The sequence below is a fragment of the Gavia stellata genome, chromosome 8 (genome assembly GCF_030936135.1).
Source record: "Gavia stellata isolate bGavSte3 chromosome 8, bGavSte3.hap2, whole genome shotgun sequence".
Lineage (NCBI taxonomy): Eukaryota > Metazoa > Chordata > Aves > Gaviiformes > Gaviidae > Gavia > Gavia stellata.
Window position 1 is genome coordinate 33,224,578 of NC_082601.1, and position 21,140 is coordinate 33,245,717.

General features: G+C 36.7%; 3 protein-coding genes across 3 annotated transcripts in view; 1 reads left to right on the forward strand and 2 right to left on the reverse strand.

The window, feature by feature from the left end:
- The window catches only part of DNAH7 (dynein axonemal heavy chain 7), a 118,545-nt gene extending 101,474 nt beyond the window's left edge, over positions 1 to 17,071 (forward strand). Inside the window, 11 exon segments of the mRNA XM_059820665.1 lie at positions 5,154 to 5,330; positions 6,343 to 6,504; positions 7,275 to 7,475; positions 8,257 to 8,418; positions 9,740 to 9,925; positions 10,627 to 10,764; positions 11,491 to 11,721; positions 12,764 to 12,916; positions 14,756 to 14,933; positions 16,356 to 16,459; positions 16,865 to 17,071. Coding sequence (XP_059676648.1) covers positions 5,154 to 5,330; positions 6,343 to 6,504; positions 7,275 to 7,475; positions 8,257 to 8,418; positions 9,740 to 9,925; positions 10,627 to 10,764; positions 11,491 to 11,721; positions 12,764 to 12,916; positions 14,756 to 14,933; positions 16,356 to 16,459; positions 16,865 to 17,071 — 1,899 coding nt within the window.
- On the reverse strand, positions 519 to 4,062 carry LOC104252066 (baculoviral IAP repeat-containing protein 5.1). The gene is given in 5 exon segments (XM_009822319.2): positions 519 to 566; positions 568 to 726; positions 2,153 to 2,267; positions 2,741 to 2,850; positions 3,925 to 4,062. Coding segments are annotated over 5 exon segments (570 nt in total).
- A 3,277-nt stretch (positions 17,072 to 20,348) lies between the features above and the next one.
- The window catches only part of SLC39A10 (solute carrier family 39 member 10), a 41,016-nt gene continuing 40,224 nt past the window's right edge, over positions 20,349 to 21,140 (reverse strand). Inside the window, exon 10 of the mRNA XM_059820484.1 lies at positions 20,349 to 20,528. Within this exon, the coding sequence (XP_059676467.1) occupies positions 20,370 to 20,528 (159 nt within the window). The 3' untranslated portion in view covers positions 20,349 to 20,369. The remainder of the gene's footprint in view (positions 20,529 to 21,140) is intronic.

Below are 21,140 nucleotides of genomic sequence, written 5' to 3' on the forward strand. Positions count from 1 at the left end.
CTTTTTTGATGGATATCACGATCTATAGTAAATTTTGCCTAATCTAGGAAGATAATTTAATGGCAAGCAGGAGTGTAAATACTGTAGGTGCTTAAAGGTGGCAATTATTGCAGACACAGAGATCCATTTTGTTCTATGGAAAGTGTTTTGAAGCAGAACTGTTCTGATTGAGTCTGTCTAGCTGTATGGCTTGAATGTGGCACAGATCACAATAGATGCTCACAGTTGTGAATCTTTATTCCAAAAAATTCAACCTACTAAAAACTGGAAAGTAAGTATTTGCTTAGACATTTTTCATATATTCACAGGTTAGTGGGACTACCATTAGTTCACACCTAGCCATAATGACAAAGTACATTGTGAAAGATAGGAGTTAGTATGTAACAGTCATGAGCTCTGTTCTAGAGAGGCTATGAAAAGAATTCTCTATGCTTCCTCACAGAACCGTTCAGCTTTGTATTACTACTCAGATAAAAATATGAATGTTTGTACCATATAAAGAAGAGAAACCTTTAGAGTCAGACTTTACACTTCACTTCCTCTGGATTTTTTTTTGACTGGCAGTATTGAGCTTTCAGAATGTTGGGTAGATGGATCAGCGTGGAGGGGCGCTGGCAGTGGTGGTGGTGTATACTGATGCTTGGAGACAAAGTTATCCACAAGGCGCTGCCTAGTTGCGGTGACTTCTTCTTCAAAAGAGTGTATTATGCTTCTGCCAGTTTTGCACTTAAAGCAAAGCAAAAGATAGAGACTTTCAATTGAGCAATTTAACTGTCTAGTTCAACTACGCTCAAAAACTTAAATCCTCAAAACCCCACTAATTCTAGCTTAGAAGTCTACTTTTGGCTATAGTCAGCAGGCTACTGTCTGAATGGTGCAGAGCAGTTTGGCAGATATTTCATATGCATTACTCCCATTTGAGTCAGAAACTCCTCCACCAGCCTTGCCTGTTGGGCTCAGTTCAGTGACCACTTTTGGTTATGTCTAGTGTACTTTTTCTTTTGAAGTAAATTGTGAACCTAGTGTTTCGGTGTATTTAAAACCACATCAGGGAGGGAGACTTCAGTTTGATTTTCTTTGTGTGAAGAGCCATGATCTTGCTTCTCAGGATGCATTAGGATATTGGTGCTTCAAGACAGCAGCATCCTCTGAATCAGCCCTAGTGTGTTACCCTCCAAGCTATTGGTGACAGTATTCTTGAGGGCAAAGTGTCCCCTGCTTAAAGCTGCTGCTTCAAGTTTTCTATATGCTGTATTTAAAAATAAAAAAAATAATATTTTGGCTGAGACCCCTTTTGTACCTTGGAACACTGCTCTAAATCATTTGCTGTTCAGGTTAGGTAACATAATCTTCTCACTCTGAGTCCACCTTTTAAGATACTAGACTGCTCCCACTGCAGCATGTGATCCTACTTTTACATATTTGAGTCTGTTGTATAGGGAACTTAAATACTTAACCCTGACAGTCACCAGATGCATTTTCAATATGAAGTATTATCAGCAAAGCAAAGACCTTCTTTGTGCAAACCCACCAGGAATTAAGATGCAGAACCTTTACTGTGCTTTATGAGGGAACTTGGTTCACTTGATTCTTGTTATCCATAGGATTAGGGGTCATACATCAAAGATCAGCTGATCTTGATCAACTAGTTGAAGGAGCTCAGTTTTGTGTGCTTGTGTATATGTCAACACTATGGCATGCATGAAATCCCAAGAAGTGGGGAGGAGTAAAACTAGATAACTGTAAAACATTTGAAGTGGGCGCTAAAGTTTGAAAGCTTAATTAGACTGATTTACATGTAAAACTAGACAATTTTGTCTTTTCACATGTGTTGTTCATCCCTCCTGAGAAAAGTAGAGCTGCTCACTGTGGAACTTCCTGGATAGATTGATTATTGCACCCAAGACAGTTCTTCTGCTGTAATGAGTTGTTGGAAAAGCATTTCTAAAGGCAAACAGTTTTCTTTCAAAAGCTAGACAGATAGGTGCAGATTTCTTAGCCAATAATGCATTTAAATAATTACTTCAGAATAAGTCATGTTCTAGCCCTAACACAATCACTCCTTGCTGATGCTTGGAAATCTTAGGGATGGAAGTTCCCTGTTTACATTCTAGCTTTGAATCTTAATTAAGATTATTTGGTTAACACTTACAAGGAAGGTTCTCAGCCGTTTCATCTCCAGCATGTAGTACTCCTCCATTGTCAGTTCATCAAAGTGCTTAGTAAGGGATAAAAAGCCACAGCTGTGACGTTTGGTGTGTTCCTCCCTGCAACATAAACCCAGAATAAGAACAGATACTAAAACCATGAAAGTTACATTCCAAGAGATGAAGAAATCTGAACAGACAGGTCTCTTCAGTACTTCTACTGTCTATCAGTAGAAAAAGCATCATACAGAAAATATATGAAATAGATTTTAGTGGATCTCAGATAAAAGCTAGTTGTGAGCCAAGATACAAGGGAAGATTTAGACTCAGTTTACAGTGTTGAGAGAAGCTATTTTCTACTTTGTTGAATCAAAAGCATTCTTTTTGGAGGCAAAATGAAAGAACTATGAAGAATTGCATGGGGTATAATTAATAAATTATGAACTATTTTAAGGTTACTGGGTAAGATAAACTTTCAGTAGGGCTTCAGTTTTGTGAACTGTTACAGAGAAATTGGTAATTTTATGCATAAGGGGATGTTGTCAAAGAAGTTTGGAGGAGTATTTCAATAACATTGTTACATCTGTGCTTACCATGGGTCATCATTTGGTTCCCAGCCCTCCAGTTCTATCAAGCAAAAGAAACATTTTGCCACATCTGGTTCATTTGCATTTGGACAGTGGACAAAGCCCGCCTTTGCCATCTGCAGGTGACAGTGTAGAAGTTTAGAACCTCACATAACACACTGCTCATGTTCACATCAGCAAACTGAGAGCTTGGAAATAATGCCTTTCCCCACAATGTCTATCAGCACAGATCAGGCTGAAAAAGAAATTTTAAGTGTGAGGACTACAAGCAGGTAAATAAGCAACTAGTAAAGGAACAGGCTACTAGCAGTGAACAGATTTCTGCATAGCTGTGGTGTCTGCAGGCTACCGGAGTAGCTTTGTTCTACCAGATAAATGTCTAGTAGATGCCATGCTACACTGGCATTTCAGTAGCAGTGCATGAGATCTGCCATAGCCAGGACTTTAAAGAATGTTTTCAGAGAAAAAGCATAGCATAAGACTATGGACATACAGAACCTTTAAATATAAATTATGTGAGCAAAACGCTACATCTTTAACTTTTATGTTTTCCTGTCACTTTAGAATCACACCTGGTCAGAACACTAAAAATTGAGTTTGTCCCAGTTATCAAACTTCACACCTTCTCAGATAACTCTTGAAATATGATTCATGTGAGATCCAGCCTGAAAGTTTCATGCATGTGCCAAAGTAGAAGTCGGGTGGATTTTTTTAACGCTCAAGTGAAAGCCTGCAGGGACATAGACATTAAGTTTTCTAAAATTTAAATAATTTCAGTTTCTGAATTTTAAGTAGTGGTCATTATGCTACTTCATCCTTCCTGCTGGATGTGTACTTGTTTCTTCTAATGTAGGCGTCTTTTTTATGAATGAAAATTTGCAATCAGAAAGACTACATAGTACAAGAAATTAACTTTCAAGTGACAAGAACAAACAAAACCCCAAGAAAAGTAACTATATCAAATTCTGTAGCTGGACTAGTGAACTTAACATGCAGGAGCCAGTCATCCTATTACAGTACTTCTGAAAAGGGAACAGAGGAAAGTTGGAGTATTCAACTCTTCATCTTCTCCAGGCTGAGTGGAAGCTCACAACTCTTCTGAAACATGCATATACTTAACAATGACTTCACATTCAAGGACAGTAAATAAAAAATAAGGTATAGTCAAAAATACCAATTTTTAGACTTACATTCTCCGGAGTGCACTTGCAGTTCTCTATAAAAGGCCAGTTTGAGAAGGTTTTTAAACGGTTCTCATATTCATACATATCCTTGAAATCACTCAAGAGCTTGGAAGCCAAACCAAGCTCTTTCAAGAGCCTCTCCATCTATAAAGCCTACAATTAGTGTAGCCCAGAGCCTCCCTCCTGCTCTCAAATTTAAGGCATTATACTAATTGGTGACACACTGCACCTGTAAAGCAAGGTAAGTTTCACAGTAAGTAAAAACACAGGTGAGTTTATGAGCAGGACAATCAAGAGAAATGAAGCTACTGGAACTTTTTTCCCCGTGTGTCACATTCTGTGTACTTGGTCATGCTATGTATTTATTAACTGAAAGCACCTATGCTAATGCAGTATGAAAACTATAAATTTTACAATTTAAATGTCAAAAATGTGAAAATGTTAAAAACTCTAGTTACGAATGCAGCAATTTTACATATAAAATTTTTAAAAATATTATACTGATTGTGACCAAAGTGATTGAATTAACATTGCTATTTGAAACCTTTAGCATTTCTTGAATTTCATGTTCAGAGATTAAAAGTTAGTATCACATTTGCAAATACTGTTGCATTTCTTTAAAGGGGAGGTGGTTATTGTAAAATATTCTAGAGTGTGTCCAGAGATAGAATGAATGGTGATATTTAAAAGAATTGTATCTGTAAGGGTTTACAGGATCAGAGTGTTAAGCTGTCATTTTATAAATTGCCTCTCATTTTGGTACAGAGCCCATCTAACTTCAGTAGGAAGATTAAACACCAGTGTGTACAAGACTGCTGTACACAGCAGTTTTCTAAGCCAAGATCTTCACACCTTTGAAAGGTGTTGCTTTCTGAGACTTGAAAATTTAAATCCTCTCTATAATACAGATGGAGTAAGTGCAGAAAAAAATCCAGCTTCCTATACCAGCACATTAGTCTGTCCAGATGTGGTGACAGAAATCAGATTAAGGATCATTTGCATAGGACTTCCAATTTCAACCCTCTTAGAGCATCTTTGAGCTTAGAGCCTGTTTTTTTACCTAGATTTACACATGCTAAATCATTGAGTCCTCTGGGATTATACTTGTATCTAATTTTATATGCAGGAATACTGTCCTTGAAATTTACATTAAAATGTTTAGAGTAGTATGTGTTAATGCTTACACAAAAATAGGACACTTTAATTCCATTTTTCTTTTTTTTTTTTTTTTTTAGATAATACCAATGGTGCAGGAATTTATCATTCATAACCTGGGCCGTCCATTTATTGAGCCACCTGCATTTGATTTGTCAAAAGCATTTTCTGATAGTCATTCTTGTGCACCACTGATATTTATACTTTCTCCTGGTGCTGACCCCATGGCAGCCCTTCTTAAGTTCGCTGATGATCAGGTATTTTAGTATCTCCAGACTTTTTTAATATAGTTGATGCTTGTGAGTGTGTATGTGTCTGTGTGCATGTGCATATGTTTGTATGAAGCAAGGAACTTTATTTAACCAGAAGTTGAAATGCCAAAGTAAGCTCAAAAACCTGTTTTTAACTGCCTAAAAACATGTTAAAATTCATCTCATGGTTCTCTTTAACACAAATCCACACAAGTGGATTATTTTTAGGAATGAATAATTTGTCTATTGTTTACAAGAAATTCTATGTTAAATATTTTTAGCATGTTTTATAATGTAGTGATGTCATGATCTATTTAACTAATTAGTTTGTGTAATCTCACATGAAAAATGGAACAAAACCGTAATGGTTTAAACGTTCATTGTAAGGAATCTTATCTGAAAATGCTATTTTTTTCTAATAAGCATTATGTGTCATATATTAATTAAAAAACACTTAGGATCTTGGGTGGCATCTACACCTCAAAATTCAAGTATGTTTTTTTGTTGGCTTTGACTGTCATTATTACGCCATTTAGAACAAAAAATTCCCAACAGCCTAAATCAGTTCTTATGTAGAAAAGTACTGTTACACTAGAAAGTTGCTGTTTTCTGGCAAGATGTATTTCTTGCATTTCCTGACTGTTATTCTATCAGAATTCTGTGCTGTTGAGAATGACAGACATACTTCAAGTCTCCAACCACCAAGCTGTGTATGTATCCTGCATTTTATACTAGGTTGTCTACATCCTTAAAGAGAATACTGTTTTCAGGAATATTTTGAAACTGTCAGAATTTTACACTTCCGGATTAAATGGATGTGTAGTTGGAGCTTTTCACTCAAAGATAGGTAAGAGGTTTTAGTCAGCTGGAATGACATGAAAAAAAGATTAAACTATATTTTAAAATATACTGTAGGTTAAATATTTCAAGAATACATATGGATGTGAACTCTCATACCAAAAGGTTTAGTGTATTTATGTAATATTATTCTTACTTACAATATGCTTTCTATATGCAGGGATATGGTGGTACAAAGCTTAGTTCTCTGTCACTTGGTCAAGGCCAAGGCCCGATAGCCATGAAAATGATACAGAAGGCAGTAAAGGAAGGAACATGGATAGTTCTGCAAAATTGCCATCTAGCAAGTTCATGGATGCCTATACTGGAAAGAGTCTGTGAGGTAAAAATAAGTATTATCATCTTCTTACAAATATTTTCGAAGGCATGTCTGATCCATATGGTCAACTGAAAAGGCAGCTTACCATACTTCACGATGGTTCCCATTACATAAGGGTAATCATCACATACTGACTCTCTTTCCTTCTGCCTACTGGAGTAGAACATGCTCACAAACATGGCGGGTCTGGCCCGTTCCTTGAATGGTAAATCCCAGCTGCTACAACAGTCTCTTCAGGCCAAGAGCTTTCATCATATGTCTATTGCTGAAGAAAAGCAGCGTGCTAAGGAATTTTACTCTTGAACAGCTATAGGTTTCCAAAGAGATACTAGTGTACGTTTCTTTCCCCTCCCCGCCCCCCCCCCCCCCCCAATAAACTTAACACATTTCTGATGTATACATATTATTACTATAGCCCTTCCCAGAACAGCTGTATGACAGTAAATGCAGTAAATGGGCAAAGTATACATTCCATTGCTCTTGTGGTACAGAGCCTGCACTTGGTTTTGTTCATATATTCCACAAACGTGCAGAGAGAAGACAAATTTTAGTTCAAAATACTGAAGTCTTGAATAAAAATACACCAACTGTAGAAGGGAAGTTGTCATTCATAACTGTGACTTTCACTATAATCACATATAAGCATTTAAGAAATTAAACTTTGGACTGGTATATTTTCCCACTGAAAAAAAAATGCTTTATTAATAACACTTGAGGTGTATATTAATCTGTTGTGTCTTCCAATTGCCTGGTTTTATATGTGTTTATTGTAGGAGCTAAACCCTGATACAACACATCCAGATTTCCGTATTTGGCTCACCAGTTACCCATCTGCTGCTTTCCCGGTGTCTGTACTTCAGAATGGAGTGAAGATGACTAATGAAGCACCAAAAGGTTTACGGGCCAATATAATTCGTTCGTACCTGATGGATCCAATATCTGATCCTGACTTTTTCAACAGCTGCAGAAAACCTGTTAGTAATGTTGTATTGTAATTTTGTCAATCAGTTAAAGCAGACCCTGATGACTGTGTATATATGCTCTGGGGGAAAAAAAACCCTCCCAAATTAAATAGTTGTCTTCCACTGCAATTAAACTGGTTTTGTTTACTAGCAATAGTGAAGTAAATTTAATTTTTATTTTATTGCTCTTTAATTGAGATTTTGTGGTATGGCATTAATAATACAGCTCTCCATAAAATAGTAAGACTGGGGGAAAATCTTAACCACTCTTTTCGTAATTAGATGTCTGTTTGCAAGCATTTTTTACATTATTTTTCTATAATTAATATAGTTCTTCTAAATCAGGTCATATACTTTGCTAACTGGTCTCAATTGAAAAACAACACAAAAGTTCCTACTTGATGTTTACTTAAAGGCTTGAAATCTAAATATTTTGTAATACAATGGTGTAAAAAAAATCATAGGTACATGGTCTCATACACATAACTGTATGTGTTATGTATATTAATTACATATATATTGATATATGGCTTTAAAAATGAAATTGCTTTGAGGGTTCATATGGGTTTGACAGTATTTAGAACTGATGCTTATGACAGTTTGATGACTTCCTACTGAAGGCCTTTGTATGTCAAGAAAAAGCTACCCCTGACTGATAAACAGTATGTTACCGGAGCAGGAGATGCTGCGTTTTGAGTGACTCAAAGACAGCACGGCTGTGCAGGACATGAGAAAAAAATGAAATGGTTTAAACTGGCTATGAATTATTAATGGTGTTGCATTTGGTTTTAAGGCTGAGTTCAAGACATTGCTGTATGGCCTCTGCTTCTTCCACGCGCTGGTGCAAGAAAGGCGGAATTTTGGGCCGTTGGGTTGGAACATTCCGTACGAATTCAATGAGACTGACCTGCGTATCAGCGTGCAGCAGCTGCACATCTTCCTCGACCAGTATGAGGTATGGCAACCTCTCACAGTGGTCACCTGCCCTTGCTTGCGCTTTCTAGGACTATTAGTCCCACTAATGTGGGAAACTTTCAAATTACAATTTAGAAGTTCTGCCATGCAAAATAGAGCAGTGTTTGTTCCATATAGTTGCTTTATTCATTGGAATCTTGCTCTATCTCTAGGCAGGAGCTGTGGATTCAGCTCTTGGCGATGTTACTGCAAGCTGTAAAATACCGTACTAAAACACTTAATTGCTAACTAACTGATTTACTCAATGATAGGGATAATACTAGACCCTGGACTGTTGCAGATTAATAACAACCTCGATCTATTTGTGTAAATTTGGCAGATGACATTTCGTTCTCTGTTTGTAGAGCTAGGCCGTGTTTCATAGAAGTCTCTCTGCAATTTGCTAGCAATACATGACAATTCCTTGTGTTCCAGCTTCCTAAGCAACCCACTATAGCTAGAATCTGTTAAAGTTATAGATGGGGACAGGAAGGGGATGTTATTCTCAAACCACTGTCAGCCTGAAATGTTTTTGGTTATCAATGTGGTTAATAGGTAAATTGTGACTCAGCATGAGAAAGCAACTTCATGAAGGTGTGTGTTTCTCTTCCTGCAGGAGAGTGAAGGGAGAGGTCAGAGGGAGACCCTTTGTATGACCAAAGCTTATGAGCAAATGTAGTACCTAGTAGGGAGAGAAGCATTTTTTTTTCCCTGATAGTAACTTGTACATAGTAAACAGATTTCTTGGTACTTCTTTTGACTGCTTTGCTTTATCCCAGTTCTCAGTGTATCATCCACTCTTGCCCTGACTTCCTGCAAATAACTTTTCTCTTATCACTCATAATTTGCTCCTCTTATGCACCTAACAGGAGTCCAGCTTCTCCCACCCTCAAGACTTTAAACATGTTTGATTTTCTAAAAAAAAAAAAAAACACCCCAAAATTTTTAAGAACACCTATAGCCCTGTGACAGCATACATTTCTTCTGGAAGTATGTATAGCCAAACAGGTAGAGATAATTTAAGAAAAGCTTTTCATAAACCTGTAACTCAGGGAGTTCCAGCTGCATTACTGTGGAAATTTTTGGTGCCATTATTCTTCAAAAGAAGCAATGCTGGGTGACCTGATGGATGATTATTAGAGTATTTGAAGATCAGGAGATCAATGGTACAAGCATGAACTGGCAGAAGTAAATAACAGCTTTTAAACTTTCCAGTGAGAATCCTGGATGACTTCCAAATAAATTACAATTATGCCAATATGGCTGTCCAGAGAAGTGCTAGGCAGCAGTTCAGATTGTTGTCTTGCCTTTTTTTTTTTCAGGAGGTGCCATATGATGCTCTTCGCTATTTGACTGGAGAATGCAATTATGGTGGCAGAGTCACTGATGACTGGGATCGGCGTACGCTCCGTAGTGTTCTAAAGATGTTCTTTTCCTCAGAAATCATTACAAATGTAGATTATAAATTTGATCCAAGTGGCCTCTACTTTGCTCCTCCAGAAGGAGATGTAAGTACCCCAGAACAACGGAACTACCAACAGCTTATTTTTTAAAAAATAGATCTTTACTTACATTGATATGTGCCTCAGTGCTTACTGCTGTCACTGCTCACTTTTGTGGCTTAATCTCACATTCTATTAGGGCTTGTTTCAGTGACTTCTAAGAAACGGAAATGATGTTAAAAAACGACCCCAATTAATACCAACTAAATTGACTTTGCTCTATGTGAGTCAGCACACTTACGGGACAATAAGGGAGAAACCCAGCCTGCTGAAGTTAAAAACATTGTAAAATAGGCATACGAGAATTAGTTGATCATATCTGCTGCAGGTAGAAAGGACATAGTAATCAGCTTAATTTATCACACAGGAGTTATGTTACACATCAGCAAAATTCCTTCAGACACTTGGCAAGCAGGGGGCCCAGAAAGGGGCTGCAGCCCCTTGCACTAAGTATCTTATTTTGTAAGAGAATTTCCAACAGCCATCAAAAATTTTGTCAGAAATTATTTAAGGAATGGCAATCCTGATTTCAGGGGAAAAGGATGGACCAAAGGAATCTGTTAAGACACAGCCAGCTCCTGTATTTCCTTTTCTATCTGTATTCATTACACTAGGAAAGGTTGTAGTGGCTCTGAGACACAGCTTGCAGCCTGTCATGGGCTGTTGGGCTGTTTCTGCATCGCCTTTTAAGTCTATTCTTTTTTCAGTACCAAAGCTACATTGAATATACAAAGACGCTTCCACTGAATCCTTCCCCAGAGATATTTGGAATGAATGCAAACGCTGATATTACCAAGGATCAGTCAGAAACGCAACTGTTATTTGATAACATTCTTCTTACACAGGTATGCAAAGAGTAAAAGTCACACACCATCTTACTGTAACTTTTGGCTCTATTTCCATGAGTATGTTCAGATTTTTTTTCATTTTTTACTGTACCTTATTGTGTTATATCTCCATTCTGGTGAAATTCCTGTTCCACCTAAAAATGTTTTAAGGCTTTTTTGGTTTTGTATTTTTCCTGACTGTCTTCCTAAGGAAATGTAGCTTCTGTGATCGTACAGTTTGCTTATGTTCTTCTACTCCCCCCGACTTTTAACAATTTTCAACTTCTTGGCCAGTTTCAGTCCTGTTCGTAAGCCAGGTACAATCTAGGGATTCTATAGTTCCTGTAAGCTTCATGAAGAAAATGAGCAAGAGGGACATGGAGGGACAGTGAGCAAGAACTTGGCACTGCTCTGTGCTGTCTGGCAGCACCTGGCCAGCCATTGGTACATCAGAGATGGGGGGAGAAAGATTGGTTTACAGTGGAAGCAAGATTTCAGGAAAAAAAAGAGAGAGGAGGACACAAATCTGTAGGAAACTAGATGTTGCCAGTTCTAAGCTAGTAACTTATTGCAATAATACAGGGAATTCTGAAACACATTTCAATCCCAGGGGAAGAGGGTTGGAACTGTAATGATCTTTTAAACAATGCCTTTGTATCAGCTCTATTTTCCTGCATTTTAACTACTCGCTCTCCTTAAGTCCTCTTTTTCTCAAAATAAATCCAAATTTTTGGCTCTCTCTAGTCTCAAGCATCTGGTAGTGGTGCAAAATCCACCGATGAAGTTGTTAGTGAAGTCACAGGTGACATCCTGAGCAAACTTCCTCCAAATTTTGACATTGAAGCAGCAATGAGAAGATATCCAACCACTTATACTCAAAGCATGAATACTGTGCTCGTCCAAGAGATGGGACGCTTTAACAAGTTACTGCAGACGATACAGGACTCCTGTGTTAACATCCAGAAAGCAATAAAGGTGAGCTGAAGATAACCTCTAAAGGCATATACCTAGAAGCTAGACTCAGTCTGTGAGCTACTAATGCAAGTACCTTAGAGAACCGATGCTGAAGTCAGATTCAGGTTGGTCAGTCAAACGCTTTAAAGAATCCGGATTCCAAACTGATTTATTGATCTGTATCTTAAAACTGATAGGAGTACAATGGAATATAAAAGTACTATTGTGCCTACTCTAGAGAGACCAAAACAAAGTTTTTAACTATAGATTTGCTACCAAATAAGAGAAGCAGTAACTAGGTCCACATCTGTTTTTCTGCCTCGATGGCATGAAAGACTGAAGCCCCTCACACAATTTCTTACAGATGAAAGCAGATCTCCTCAACACCTCAAAGAGCAAATTACTGCCAGTGAGGATTCCAGTTAAGATATCACAGTCTGAAGTCAATGTTTGTTTCTCAGTAGGAATCAAAAGCTACAGCTGTGCAAAATACAGAAAAAGAGCAGGAAAACATTAGTTTGGGTAATTTTTATTTATCCTATTATTGCTTAAGGCTGAGGAGGCATTTAAAACAAAAACCACACCAAGCAAAAATCCCACAGACACCACTCCTCTCTCCCTGTTAAAGCCAAACTACAAGCTGAAAAGTCTGCCACTTTAGACTAAGGCACTTGCAGCAATGTCACAGAGTTTTGATGAAACTTTAAATAATAATAAAAAAGAGCATTTATGGTTAGTAAAACTCCGAGTGCTCTGGGAAGACCGTGTTTCTGAGGAGGGATGGCAAGGGAAAATTTTCCAGTATGGGCAGTTTTCTCTAAAAGAGGCTACGGACCTTTTCCCTGACCAATCTAGTGACTAACTACTGGATCAGCTAGAAGACCACAGTAACTTTTTATGAAACCCATTGTGTCCATTATTCTTGTTTTCAGTGTTGCTCCTGTCTGACTTAGCTAGAAGTTTGTAACATCGGTGGCAGAGAGCGCTGTGTTTATTTTTAATTGTTAAAGTAAGCCTGTTAGGCAAAATATTTTGACATCTTCCTTTCCAAAATTTCTTTTAGGGACTAGTAGTAATGTCTGCTGAACTGGAAGAAGTGGTAAACAGCATTCTGAATGGCAAAATTCCAGGACTATGGATGAGTAAGTCTTACCCAAGCCTCAAGCCTCTGGGCAGCTACATGACTGACTTTCTTAATAGACTGAAGTTCTTACAGGTGAGCACACCCCATTTATGCAGATTTGTTCAATGCCACTTACTATTTTTGTCTATTGATGTCAGGTGACATCTCCACAAATGAATACACACACACACACTAATTACTTGCACAGAATAACTGACAGGTAAAATTCAGTTCATTTGTGCATCTGTTTCATATAGCTGTTTGCTCATCACAGCATCTAATGAAGCACTACATTTTGCCACACACCCAACACCTCACAAAGCAAGTTGCAGTACATCAGTAATACTATATGACAGAATTGGCCTTCTGAAGTGAATTTGCTAAGGGCCTCTTAAACTGCATATAGATTTGGTGGTGGTAATGAAGTTAATTAAAATAGAACTTAGGAAAATACTGTTGAGTTTCTTTTCCAGCAAGCAAACTTAAATTAGTAAAAGATTTTAGCACAAAAATCTTATGTTAAAGTCAAATACCAAGCTTTCAGAAGAGTGCTGGAGAAGGAAGCTGGATGAGTTAGGGAGACTCAATGGGGTTCCTTCACCTGTAAGAGTGCAGATTCCCAAAACTGACTTTAAATGAGTAATATCTACAGTCTCAGCACCATTCTGTGGCTTAGTAATCTCAATCAACTGAAGAAAACCAATCTCATAGCAGGTTGCCTACTCCATACCTATTGTAAGAACAGGTCCCAAGATAGATAAAAGACATAGGAACAAAAATCATAATTTAAAAAAAAAAATCAAAAGCAGCATCCAGTTTCAGGTCTAGAAGGATATTAATAAAAACTGCATTTCCAGAGAACCTCTATTTTATGTTTTTGGACACATACCACCCAGTCAACACATCTCAATAACTTCTACTTTCATCTGTAGCAAGCCTGACAGCAGTATGTGTAAAGAACAAAACTGCCATTTCCTGAACAGAATCCAGGACAGAAATTAAACTTGTACAATCAGAAAACTGCCAATAGATATGAGGATGATATATTATTTCTTGGGAGGAAAACTACTTACTAGTAGAGACAACTAGTTTAGTTGTCTTCATTGTAATTCTCTGCAGTGGGTAATTGTAGCAAAATTTTTTCAGACATTATTCAAAACTGATGTTTGCAACAATGAGAAAAAGGTCTTCTTGCATGCAGGAAGTATTCACCATTGCAACAGACCTCACATATGTTACAACCGAATCCAATTAACTTTGGCATTTTTAAAAATCATTTTTATAGAGGCCTCCACTACGTAACCTATTAAAAAAAAAAACCAACCCCAAAAAACCCAACCAAACAAACACCACCACCAGCCCCCCCACCCCCCCCAATCAACGGAAGTTTAATTAGGCCACGTATCCTCTTCATGAGGACATCATCCCTCCTCATCTTCAACTTGCTCTACACACTTACAACATGTGACTTTGGCCCTGGAAGGGAAATATGACCCTTTCAAAGAGAAAACAGCCTGCAAAAAAAAAAAAGTCATTTGCACAGAGAAACAAAGGTGAATGCTGAACAGCCTTCAATAACGAGGGAGAGGAGAATTGAACACTTATTTGATGCACTTACAAGGATGATGCATGTTTAACAGACTTATTCAGACTAAGTCATTCACATAAGCTAAGTATTTCCAGGCAACAGTATAAGGGTTCTTTCGTGTGTGCGTTTTTTTTTTTTTAAAAAAAACAGAAGCTAGTGACATTTTGAACAAAAAGACAGGGCAGCCATCCAAAGTTCCGCTGCTTTCTGAAAAGAAAGACAATCCTGGATTCACAAAGGGAGAAATTACTTCTGCTGTTATTCTAGAAGATGCATGCTTTCCTAAATACTTAAAAAAAAAAAAAAAGTAATTTTTTTTCATTTTTCCTCTTTTGCTGCTGCAGCTGTGGTACGAAAATGGAACTCCACCAGTTTTCTGGATTTCGGGATTCTTCTTCACTCAAGCGTTCTTAACAGGTGCCCAGCAGAACTATGCCAGAAAATACACCATTCCAATAGACCTTCTAGAATTTGACTATGAAGTGCTGGAAGATAAGGAATATGAAATTGCTCCTGAAGATGGTAAGTAAATGCATGACACAATTATCTGCCTTTGCTGATGTATTCACGAAGTTAACATTAATTTGCAGACTCAGAGTTATGCAATTAAGTTAATGAATTCAGCTGCAAAACATACAACTGCACTGTTCCCCATGAGATGCACAAGAAGTGAAGAGGCAAAATACTATTTAAGTCCTTAAGAACTGCTGAGATTAGTTGACCTCCTGGATTAGCATGCAGATATAAAGTAACACCAACAGAGGACACTCCTTACCCCAAACTTCCCACAGCAGATCAAACTTCCAAGTGGTATCTAGCTTGCCTTTTTTTTTCCCCCTTTATTTCACTCCATTAGCATATATGTCTGAAGACACGTATTTTCCTAAGCCAAGGAAAACCAAACATTCAGTAGAGAAGTTGGGTGTGCTACTTTAACTATCCCTAGAAAAATCTCTTATGGATATGATCATAATGTGCAATAGTGGACTGCTCTAAGGGGGAAAAGGCCCTACTTTTTATCAAACCACTTTATTATATATTACTTACCTTAGGTTCCAGTTGCAGATATGTTTCTTAGCTTGCCCTTCCTCAGAAAAAAGGACAGATTAAACTGAACTGTACTTAACACTCTTTTTAATACTCTTCTGAGGGTCAGTTTGACTGGAAGTTGTGTAAAAAGAAGGGCTTGCAGGTTGCCTGGGAGAGCCACATCCAGTCAGTTTCAAGTTATCTTCTGTTGTGGCAAGTTATTTTTTTGTTTTAGAAGTTACAGTTTTCAGTCTACAGAGCAAGAAGGTGCAAGTCTAATGAAAAACAAATGTTGCTGTAATTTATTGTTTTCTTCTGGAGAGCTGATGGAATGACAACTGTCATTCTATCATGATATTATGACATGTCGAAATAAAGATATTTATGTTTTTTAAACATTTAAAGATTTTTTTTTTTTACTACTTTACTCCTTTAATGAATCACTTTAGAGAGGTATAAGCAAGTTGCAATTTGAAGCATAAGCAATGAAACAATGTGAAGACTAACTAGTGAAAGACTGTTTATATGATCAAATCTCCAAGTTTGGAAACATTAAAGCTGACAATATGTAGTACATACAGAAAACTTTATAATAATGACAACTTTAAAAATATTGTCCTGTACTTTGGAATAATTTTTAACCTCAGTCACTCAAAAAGGCTGGATACACTATGATATCACTAGACATTGTAACTTCATAAATCTTTATGGAATTGTAATTATAATACATTGTAATACAGTATAAGACTGGGTTATACTCAAAGTTATTTGATCATCAAATGGAAAACACAAAATTGACAAAAAATCCCACACCATCAACTGACAGTTAGCAGAGTGCGTTGCACTAGCTGCTGCTCTCAGCAAGACGACATTTTCAGGTTCTGCTTAATATGGTGTCTTTTCCAACTGATTCAGGGGTCTACATTCAGGGATTGTTCTTGGATGGAGCACGCTGGAACAGGCAAACTAAGAAGCTAGGAGAATCTCATCCAAAAATCCTCTATGATACAGTACCTGTGGTCAGTATACTTCCTTTAGTATCATTTAATAGTATTATATACCAACAAATACTGTAGAATTAATACTCTTAAGTTCTAGAACTGAAGGAAGTAACAGGGTAATTCTTTAAAAACAATAATTGAATTGAAATGTTTTGTGTTGAAATAGAAGTTAAGTGTCTGAGAGGAGCTGAGAATCCTCTGCTAATAATGACAGTGACAGGAAGTTTGGTGTTGCATATTTTGGGAGAGGAAGCAATCTGCTAAGAAAGATGAAACAAGAACCAGGTTTTCAGGGCTATCTGTTAAAAAGCAAACAAAACAAGAAAACCAACAATGTCAAAATACTTTGGCCAAGCCAAGACTGTTTCCCTACTTTTTTTTTTTTAACTGAGATGAAAATGATTCTTTTATTCTTTACTGCAGATATGGCTAAAGCCATGTAGGAGAGCAGACATTCCACAGCGACCAAGTTACCTGGCCCCAGTGTACAAGACCAGCGAGAGAAGAGGGATCCTGTCAACTACAGGCCATTCCACCAACTTTGTCATTGCAATGACTCTCCCTTCAGACAAACCGCAAGAACACTGGATCAGACGGGGTGTGGCGTTATTATGTCAGCTTAACTCATAAACCTGTCACAATTTATAGAGGTAGGTGCATTTTCCAGATCACTTATAAGGGATGCATGTCAGTCCTGAAATGCCATGTAAAAAGAGAAATTAAAATGAGTTTCTTTACAACGTTGCATTTGTGCCTTTCGTGAGATTTGAAACAAAATACTAAAATACAAAGCTGCACAATAAAACCTTATAAAAGCAAACAAAAATATCTGCTCATTGAATAATTTTATTTTCTGAAGGCTCCTTATTTATAAGGAGCATACATAAAATGAACACAACACTGTTGACAATGAACAAAACAGCATTTTATCATTTCCAGCTTTATAAAATTTTTAAAAAATGATTTAGTTATAACAAAAAGACTGATAGCTCAGCAAGTTATCTGATAGGACCATAATCACATTTTAAACCATAGACTCAGTTGTTAATGGGAGGGGAAAGAAAAAATAATTAAAAAAAAAAAAAATCACACTGCATCTAGCAACTACAATATTTTCTAAGCATAATCACATGGATTGAGTGCAATGTGATCTACATCAAAATTCATATGGGATGTCACACAGTGACAGCATTGTAATATACAATTAACATTTATGCCCTCCAACAAATACAAGTTACATGAGAGATTGGATTCAAGCAGAATGGAATGTTGAAGCCAAGTAGAAATGTAGTGGAATTCAGATTGTCTGTAACATGACTCAAAAGCATACATTAGAATCATTTGGAATTCAATACTGGTGGAAACATATAGAAGAAGTCACAGCTGTTACACTGCTCTTCATAACTTGTAATAAATACTAGAAAATAAAAGGAAACAACACATACTTAATGAAAAATACAGTACCTACCTTCAAGGACCATGTTTTTCCCTTTTCTGAAGATGGTCTTGGAAGGAAGTTAACTATTTTCCTAGAGAGGCAGTGTATTAAGCTATAACCATATTCCAACTAATACAAAAGTAAATATACTACCTGAAATATAGAAATCTTCATTTGAAAAGAATTAAAAGAAATAAACTTTAAAAAATGATTTGACAAAATATCAGTTCAACCACATAATGACCCCCTTAATTCTATCGAGTATAACAGAAAAAGAAAACTAAGGGTCAGTTTAACACATAAGAAACATAGGTTGTTTAAACTTAGATCCTCAGAAGGTATCCAGTGAGTTAAGTCTCTTTGAAAATGGTACTGAGTGACCTAACATGGGCATTATGAAAAAAGTCACCCACGATCTTTACACTGCAGAAATTCAGTAATCCAAAGCTAACAACAGTGTGTTTGCTAATTAGGGTCCAACAGTAAACGTGTTAAAGAAGAAAAAAGAAAACCTGAGTTCAGAGCATCAAATGGCTGCATGCCCGAACTCTGGGCTTTTGGCTTCTTCACTGAAGAAACTGTGCCCTTCTTTGAAATGGACCCTTAATACTGTTTCTTGATACTGCATTAGGAAGAAATACTGGCAAGAACCAACCGACATCTTTCTTTAAAATACATGAGCTGCTCTCAGTAAAAACTCAATTGACCAATGAAACTTCAAAAAATAAAGGGCCACAGGAAACATACATGAACTTGAAATGGAATGAAGATACCAACTGGCTCTCATTAAAGGCGTTAGGATCAGTCTTTTTAGCAGCTACACTGGCACCAAGCAGACCGAAACAAAACTTACGGCACATAGTCAAAATACAGCTTTTACCTGGCATACACATAAAAGAAGACAAACCATGTGTTTTAAAAAAGGCTACCACCATGCTTAGGACTGGTACTACAGAATCAACTTGCACTCCTCACAAACTCACAATTTTTTAAGGAGATGGCTACAAGAAGAACTAATTCATGTCTGGCAATATAAGCATATCTGCACAATCCAATATAGGACAGCTGATCCCAGCAAGTTAAGGCCCAAATTTTCAATCTATGCTTCCAAATTACACATACCACGAATCTATCAGATCTGCTTTTTAATAATCTAGTTTAAATACCAAAATTGTAAAAAAATATCATAGAAATGAACTCATTTATTTTGTAAGTAGAAATCTTCTTACATACCCTCTACTGCCAGAAATGGCTGGTGCTACAATGTCTGATACCCAGGCATTGTAGAAATAGATTTTGATCTGATATTACAGTATTGTAAATAACCTACCAGTACTACATACACAGAGCATACTTTAACCTTTGTGCCCAGGTTCAGTAACTAGCATCTTGCACTTTGGATTGTTTTAACACGACGAGGAGAAAACATTCCAAAATAATTGATAAAAAAATGGGGACATTCCCATATGGATTCTCTGTTAAGAGTTTGCACAAATTCACAGCCACAATTCTTCAGTAGTTTATGCTGCAAGTGGCACACAATGTATGTTTAGCATCTGTAAAAAAGAACCAGAAATAGCTCAATAACTCCAACATAAGGGATTTCCCCAAGCTAACACTAATGCTACTGCATTTTGCATTTTCCTACTAATATCAAGGAACAAACATCAAATAAATCTTAGTCAAGAAAACATCATCAAACTGATCCTTGAAAGAACATAGCACTTTGCAGCGTATATTGCAACAGCCTGCCTTCTTACACATGAAGTTTATAATGATGGAGTGCAGCTTAATGCATACTCTAAGAATTTAAACAGTATTTAGTTTTGGGTTTCTTTTTTTAAAATTTAAACAGCACAGTGGTTTCCAGTCACATGCTGTTGTAAGATTTAATACTTCAAGTCACCACTATACAGAAGAATCAGCACAGAATGAATATATATGTACACACACACATGCACATATATAAATATGCGCATGCACATCTATATATATCTATATATCTATCTCTCTATATATATCTATACATATATATAGATATATATACGTGCTACTTAAGACTCATGTGGCACTAAAAGCTTACTCAGGTTTCTTGCAGAGGTATGAATTTCAGCTGTAACATTTTCTGGGTTCTGTTCAAATGTACTAATGAAATGGTATTTTCCCAAATGAGTAGATCATTCACTGTACATTTTTTTTTCTTAAGCCAGCAGTGCTTCTTATATACACTGAACTTGGCATTTATTTCTCATATTTAGTATTTCCTAATTGTCAATCAATCACTTGAGTTTAGAAGATGCATTGGGTAATCTCATCTGATTTGAGTTAGGAAAAAAGCAGAAGTTAATCTACAGAGAAATGAATATACTGTACTTGTGTAAGTAGTGCAAGCCACTGCTTTTCCTCTGAGCAATGTGCATACAGTGAAACAGTGCAGACTCAAAGCCATACAGTAACATTGTTGTAACCACAGTGATTACCAGAATTAGGTCAAAACTGGATGTCAAGCACAATTTTATCTTCATAGAGGGCAATCACCAGCATGATGGCAAATCCAAGAAGCAGGCCTAGATTCTGAAGAATGAACTGCCCCACAGGACAATAACCATGCTCTTCATTATCTCCATCTCCATGAAGCATTTCAGGAAGCTAAAAGGAAAAACAATTTAGAAAGTTATTTCACCTCTATTCCATTTGTATATGGACAAGTTTACAAGATGATATTGTCAAGAATAAACACTCCAGTTAAAACATCAGTTATAAAAACAATACACTACGACAGCTAAAACTCTACCTAACCACTATATTTGATTGATAAAAACATGATCACATCATGTATTTACAAAACAAACTAAAAACGCCTTTCCTTTTGACTTTTCTTAAGCTTTTACTGGATCATACATCTACTTGAACTTTAGGTTCCTCAAGATAAGGACCAGCCCAGCATTCTTCGAGTTCTGCTCTTTTGAGTTCTTTTATGCAATTAAAATTAAGTCATGCTCAAATAAACACAATAAAAAGCTTTGACTGTTGCTACAGTGATTACACTGCTATAAATATACCCTTTATAATGACTTTGCTGATTGACTTAGCCATTCATTTGTCATGTTACATACTTACACATATTCACATACGTTTTCCCTTTTAAATATGGGAATAAAAGCTACAAGTAATTCAAGAGAAATTCTATGTGAAGCTATAAAAAATTCTGAAAGCTCTGGCTATTCCTTACATTCCTCACCTATGAAGAAAAGTTAGGTA